Below are 7,507 nucleotides of genomic sequence, written 5' to 3' on the forward strand. Positions count from 1 at the left end.
GTCCCAGTTTAATCAGCTAAGTCAAGCCACTACATGAAAATGACTACAGAACTCTCTTTATTTTTGATTGTAAGGTGATTTTTCTAGTTAGTGACACTAAACTCAGGAGTTAAATCTTAAAAATGCAATTAAGTACCTTTAACTATTTGTGCGTCACTTTGCTGTAGATCCCTAAAACATCTCTGAATTGGTGCTGGCACTGTCCCTCCTTCTGGAGGGTGGCCACTTTTGTTTCCCATTGGCCCTGTGTGTTGTAAAGTAGTCACTGCTCCAAGCTCGCTCCTGTGATAGCTAATTTCTATTGAGATTATAGTATAACTAAACAGGAGATTGTAGTCCATCACAGGAGTGAGCTTGGAGCGGTGGCTACTTAAAAACACAGTGTCAGCATGAATTCACAAATGATTTGAGGATCTACGGCCGAGTGATACACAAATAAGATACATTTTTGTTAATAGTTAAGGTACTTGAATGCATTTTAAGGTTTAACTCCTAAGTTTAGTGTCACATTAGGAAAAATAGATGGATCTGGTTTTCCATTAATGACTTCCACAAATATCGGTCAAGGTATTCCACTGAATTGTGACCTACCCACCTTCCCCAGCGCTGTAAACAACCTGGTGTTTCCTGTTGAAATTCTCCTCACACCCGCCATCCCATTTGATGATGGGCCAAAACTGACCACTGATATGTGTTCAATTACTGCAGCCTTCATCTATGCTTAGAACTCACCAGTACTATAGAAACATAGTCTCATCTTTTACCTGAGGAGAATATTGGGTGAACGCTGATCGTCATTATTTTATGTTTCTGATGCCTTTCAATGCAAGTGGGTGACTGAACAGACCGAACCTGAGTAAGGTTTTTATTGAAATATTATTCCTTGAACGATCTGCCAATATTAAATAGACCTAATATAATATTTACATTTCAGTGTCCTGAGAAAATACAGATTCATTTTATTTTACTGATAAAAACAATAGGAGACCATTGACAGCCATGCAAATCATTTCTACTACATAGAGGAAAGCCAGCTGATTCATTTTAAAACAAGTTATGGTGGGGGCTGTGGAAGTGTGCAGCCCCATTCTGCACTACCTAATGAATACCTGGGATACAGGAACACACACACATGGGCATTAGTCCAAAAGACAGATAGTGGGCGATACCACAAAACTGACTTCTGCAGATATTTATTACATTAAGACAACATACAAGCAGGAAGCTGCAAGACACTTTCATGCATTTCATGTCTGATTACGCTTAGTCATAGAGAATTGTACAACCATCTTGTCCACTCTATGATCAAGCTGTCAGGCATGAAATGCGTGAGCATAGGGTTGCCACCTGTCCAGGATTCACCCGGACAGTCCGCGTTTAGCATGTTGTGTTTGGGTTTCATGGCAGCAGAAACCCGGACATAAGATTTCAGGCAGTCATGGGCAACCAAAATTCAGATAGGGGCTACTGGCCCCCCACTGAAAATAGTCTCAACTGTGATATTTACATATGAATGGGTGGTGCTATTTACATATAAATAGGCCATAACTCTCCCTAGAAAATGTTTGCACTTCGTTTCGCTTGAAGAAAAGGTGGCAACCCTACTTGAGCACCTTCTTCTTTGTATCTCAGCTTAATGAAATGAAGAATATTTGCAGAAGCTGGTTTTATGCGATCAACCAATATGTACCTGTTGGATGTTTTCAGTGACAAGTTTGGCAGACACTCAGCAGGCAAGTGGACCTAACTGGAGAGGTGACACTTGTGTTGTACACATATATGGATATTTAGACGTTGTTTTTTTGCGTTAGCTGCATGCTTAATACTTTTAATCCTGTTTCTAATGCTTTTTTTTTTTACGTTTGGCCCTATCTTGGTAATAACAACTGAACCACAATAATTTATTCAGTGATTTAATTGCCTACTGCTGCTAATATTAAGACACAAGTTTGCTGCAAAAGTCCGTTTGGGGCGCCATTTTTCTCCTATTAGAAGCGAGCCGACACACCTTCGCTGGAAGACGCCGCTGCGTCACTACGTCACTAAAGTGCGACCCGAGCTCCCACCCTGTCCCCGTTGAGGGTCATTGGAGCAGCATGAACCGGTTGCTAGGAAACCTCCGGTCCTGTTGTCGGTGGAGGCTGGAGACAACGTTTCCGGCTCGTCACTACAAGATAGAGCCGGTGACCCGAGATGTGGTGCTATTTGAACACCGGAGACCGCGCTTCTTCCACCTCTTGGGGCTGTTCTGCGTGGCTCAGACCGGTTTCTGGGCATACTTGGCTTACTTCGGCTTCACTACCTTGCGGGACATCAGACAGACCAACAAGGAAGAGAACGAAGAGGTGAAGGGAAGAAACATGGGCTCCCCCTTGTGGAGGACGGCTTTCACTCTGGGTTGCTTGTCAGTAGGTATGTCATTCTGTCTGCTGCTGTGATTGAGGGTCAGAGTGACAACCAGGCAAATAGTATTTACAGAGGTCAGCACGTTACAGCTTACATGTTTCTCTCCTGACTTTAACCCCTTCATGACTGAGGCCTTTTTTCCATTTTTTGCACCCATGTTATATTCCACATTTTAGGCCTGAAAATTACTTAAAACCCCCAAACATTATATTTTCTGAATGCCAAGACCCTATAGAATAAAATGGTGGTAGTTGCAAGTTGCAGATCGCACTTCAATAACTTATAGCTGGGCTGCAGAAGCCCACAACTGACAGCCCAGGGAGTGGAAGTGATGCAATCTGCATCGCTCCCGTTCCCATAGAACGGGGAGGGGGATCGATGAACGGAAGTTCGTCGCCCTCCTCCCCGCGGACACCAAGGACGCCGGTACCGGGCCCGTAGGAGGGGCAACGTAGGAGGGGCAACGGAGCCCGGGAAGCACGGCAGGGGTGTCCGGCAAGGGGGGGGTGACCCCTTCTTCGGGACACAGAAGCGATCTGGCGACAGGTAAGTCGCCAGAATCGCTTCTGTTGTAAAGGCAATAGCCGCCGGTAGTCTGTTTAAACAGCCTCGATGCTGGCGACGTACACTGTACGTCGTCAGTCACGAAGGGGTTAAAGAGGAATTCCACCCACCTAAACGACTCTCCCCCCCACTTACCTTCGCTGGTTTGACTGTCCAATAATCAACCTCTTGGATTATGTGACATCACTTATCTAAGAACACATTGCTCTCCACCCTTCATAGCGTGTAAATAGACCCGGCTCCAGATCTCTGGTGCTGGGTCTATTTACGTGGATGGAAAGGATTCTCCTGGAATATGTGATGCCGTTCTCCCAGGAGGCTTCTGTAGTAATATGAAACCTCATTCTTACCTAGACTCCATTGCTCAGATGAAAATTCAATCAGTGGTACCCTGTAAAAGAAGTGATTTAATATTTACTCTTCCAGCATGGAGACCATTTTGTGCTCACTGCCAGGCTTGTGGGCGATCTGTTTCCCCGGGGTCTGTGGTTCCTTCCTCCAGTTACTGTGTCCTGCAGAGATATAGTGGTAAGCGGGTATAACCACAGCGTCCAGCAGAAGACAGGCTATTCAACACACACAAAAGTGTCACATCATTGGCACTACAAAAGAGCAAAGAATGGATTTGCACCGCACCAGACAGGAAGTATTAAAGTGAAACTAAACGTCAAACAAAAAACACTTCTACCATAAATATCTATCTGCTAGAAGAGACTCTGTATGTCTCTTCAGCCATAAAATCTGACAGCCATGCATGTCCAGCTCAGTGTACTATCCTGAAGCACGTGCTGGGATGAATGAATAGTTTTGTGCATGCATGGTGGTTACATCAAAACGACCAGAGACGCCTGAAGCCAGGGAGAGGATGAAAGCACCAGCAATGAGGGAAATCATAGACGCCACAGCGCTGGAGGGGAGGAGACACTTAGCCTAATTGATCTACCATAATGTGCAAATATGCTGTGAGGTCAAAAAAAACTTTCAGCCCCATAGAAGTTTTTGCCATGTACGAACATTATGGCAAAAGCTTCTGTAAGGTTGAAAGTTTAATTCTGTTCAGGGTACCACTATATGAAATGTATTATCCAATCAACAGAGTCCCTTTAAAAAGGATTCCAAAAAGAGGTGCTGGGAGTTTTTAATTCTCTTATGAGCTTACCACTGGTTGGGCAGCACCAAAAAGATTTTCCTCAATGAAAATACGGAAGACTCAGAAATAGCAAACAAGTATCCGAGTCCATTAAAAAAAAAATATTGTTCACAATTCAAGTACAACAAAACGTTTCAGTCCTTTTATGTAGATCTCTGTGGCCATCACTGTATTTGTTGCATTTTCTTAGCTCTGAGGAAGAGGAAAAGATTTGCCCCCGAAACACGTTTGCTTTACTGATTGAATTGTGAAGAATACATTTTTTTTTATGGTCTCTGAGACTTGTTTGTATTGGTGCCTGGTTCTGTTCACCTTTTAAAAAGGATGTCCATGTTGGGTGGGGGCTTATGGAGTCATTTTCTCCTCAGCCTCCTTTCCCTTCAAAAAGGTAATCTGGGTCAGAGAGCATTACACGCTCCAGACAAATGTAGACTTTTGAGAGGATTTTTCTTTTGTAAATGTTTTATTATTTTTAAGAAAAACGGAATACACACATTTCATGAAATCACGTAGGATAGTACCATCATATATTCACGATCCAGATTAATAAAAGATCCATGACATACACAGTCTGAGCACAAATTGAGAGGGGATGTTTTCTGTCCATACATTCCTATGGTCAGAAAACTACAAACCTCAACTGTCTTATCAGGTTTTAGCTGAGGAGACATGGATTTCTTTTTTTAATCTCCCCAGTAGGACTGTATTGGGCATTGAGGGTTAATTACAGAGTTGTTGGGCTGCTGCTTCAGTTCTAAGGCAATACATCTCATCATTCTAACACAGCTAAACAACATGCTTCTTACTGCACAATGAAAGCAGGAGGGATCTGGGATTATAACTCCTGATGATTCCTCCTATATGTCTGACATTAGTTCTTCTAAACTTCCGGTGAGTATGCCTCAGCAGCCTCCCTAATGGGGCACCATAACACCCGCTGATGTGGCTACAGTTATGGCACTGAGATCAGGGCCATGCCCCCTTAGTAATGAGGTGAAGCCAAGATCAGAGGCACACGATTTTTATGTGATAGTTAACACCTTGCACTTTCTGCAGTTAACCTCTTCCTGACCGATAACGGAATAATTCCGTCACGCAGGAAAATGAGCGCTGGTCCATGGGGAGACCAGTGCTCACGGGGTTAATGCTGTTGCTAGGTCTCTTGGTGTCTGAGGCAGACCTTCAACAGCAAATTAGGGGGTGCCAGCACTGTGTTCACTGCAATAGCTAAAAAAATAAGAATTTCTATGTACATGTGTCACATTAAATTAAAGCCCACTTTGTCCTTTATAAACAGTATAGAATATGTGTAGGTGCAATGAATGAGGAAGAAGGAAATGATGGTTAAACACATAGGAACAATGACAACTTTCTCCGGTCCCCAGCAACAACAACATTTTCTGAAGCTGTGTCACTAAGGGGTTAAGGAGGCTTTTAAACGTGAAATGGCTGGCAGGTTGGCTGTAAAAAAAATAAAATATATATATTCACTTGTTTAATTCATAATTTCAATGCCACAGCCCTCCAGAGCTTTGACTCTAGGTTCAGCCAATTTCAATCTTCACTTTTTGTGGCATGTGTTGTACCCACAGAGGAAAACGAACACCCAGGTAGAGTGCAGTACAAAGGAAAGCAGGACCTGGAAGTATACAGTACAGCATTTTAGCTTTAGAATAAAGGAATGGATGTATGTTGCATATATGACAGTCATGGTTGTTGATTGGACTTGTACTCTATGCCGATGACACTCAAATCTATCTTTCTACTCCACTACTCTCCCCCTCAGTGTCCTTGCGTGTCACTAATCTACTAACTGACATATCAGTCTGGATGTCACAACGCTTCTTAAAATTCAACCTTTCAAAAACTGAGCTCATGATATTTCCTCCCGCCCGCGCACCTTCCCCCAACTTTTCCCTTGAGATTGATAACACAACTATCCAACCCACCCCCCATGCCAAGGTGCTAGGTGTCATCCTGGACTCGGACCTCACCTTTCTGCCCCACATCTAATCACTGTCTAAATCCTGCCACCTTCACCTTCGTAACATCTCCAAAATACGCCCCTTCCTCACCAATGAAACCATAAAGCTACTCATCTACTTACTGGTTATCTCTCGTCTTGACTATTGCAACTCCCTCCTCATTGGCCTACCACTACACAGGCTACCCCCCCTTCAATGTATCATGAATGCTGCTTCTAGACTCATTCACCTGACCAACCACCCAGTGTCTGCAACCCCCCTCTGTCAATCCCTCCACTGGCTTCCAATAGCCCAAAGAATAAAATTCAAAATATTAACAACCACTTACAAAGCCATCACTAACCTTGTCTCAAAGTATCACCCTAACCGTCCCCTCTGCTCTTCCGAAGACCTCCTGCTTTGCAGCTCCCTTATCAAGTCCTCCCATGGTTGCCTCCAGGACTTCTGTAGAGTCTCTCCCATCCTGTGGAACTCTTTACCCCAACCTGTCTGTCTATCTCCTACTCTGACTGCCTTTAGGTAATCCTTAAAGACTCATCTCTTCAGGGAAGCATATCCCACCTCAAACTAACCACTCAACCATCACGTTCTCAAACAATTCATCCCCTCACAGCTACCTCCTCACGTACCACTTGTCCCTCCCTTTTAGATTGTAAGCTTTCAGGGTCAGGGCCCTCCTAACCATCTTGTCTTGAATTGTGTTGTGATTGAATTGTCTTCCTTATATTGTAAAGCGCTGAGCAAACTGTTGGTGCTATATAAATCCTGTATAATGATGATGACAATATAGTAAGAAAATGGTGCTTTTATCTTCGTAGAATGTCAGTTGAGTACTTTTGGAACTGTATCTGCGGTTTGGTAGGGAATATTCCTTCCACCAAATATTGTACAGTAGGTTGCGTTGGCTTAAAGGGTAATGTGCCAAGATGCTGTCTGCATATTTTGTAGGAAATGAACATGGTTGTCTGACCCTGTTGGTTGTTTAACCATTTGACATCCGCGGTGTTAAACCCCCTTCCCATCCAGGCCATTTTTCAGTATTCAGCGCTGCGGTACTTTAACTGACATTTATTCCGTCATGCAGCGCTGTACTGAAATGAATTTTATACCATTTTTTGGGGACAGATAGAGCTTTCTTTTGGTGGTATTTATTCACCACTGGGGGTTTTATTTTTTTACTATATTAAGGAAAAATTACCGAAATTTTTTTTTAAAAAACAGTTTCCCCTATATTAAATGATTAAAACATTTATTATTACCCAATTTTTTGGTAAAATATAAAAGACGGGGTCACGTCGGGTAAAAAGACACCAAACGTGTCGAGCCTTAAAATTGCGTGCGCGCGCGAAACCTCAAAAAATGATAATACCTAAAATTGGCCATAGGCGACGCTTTAAAAGCT

General features: G+C 43.2%; 1 protein-coding gene across 2 annotated transcripts in view; it reads left to right on the top strand.

Annotated features, from left to right (window-relative positions):
* Positions 1 to 2,070: 2,070 nt before the first annotated feature.
* TMEM223 (transmembrane protein 223) overlaps positions 2,071 to 7,507 on the top strand; it is a 7,133-nt gene continuing 1,696 nt past the window's right edge. Inside the window, exon 1 of one of the 2 annotated variants that reach the window (XM_018565599.1) lies at positions 2,071 to 2,415. In XM_018565599.1, the coding sequence (XP_018421101.1) occupies positions 2,097 to 2,415 (319 nt within the window). In that variant the 5' untranslated portion in view covers positions 2,071 to 2,096. The remainder of the gene's footprint in view (positions 2,416 to 7,507) is intronic. The other variant, XM_018565591.1, reaches the window with a different exon arrangement.

Source organism: Nanorana parkeri, unplaced genomic scaffold (genome assembly GCF_000935625.1).
Source record: "Nanorana parkeri isolate BGI_ZX_2015 unplaced genomic scaffold, ASM93562v1 scaffold25, whole genome shotgun sequence".
Lineage (NCBI taxonomy): Eukaryota > Metazoa > Chordata > Amphibia > Anura > Dicroglossidae > Nanorana > Nanorana parkeri.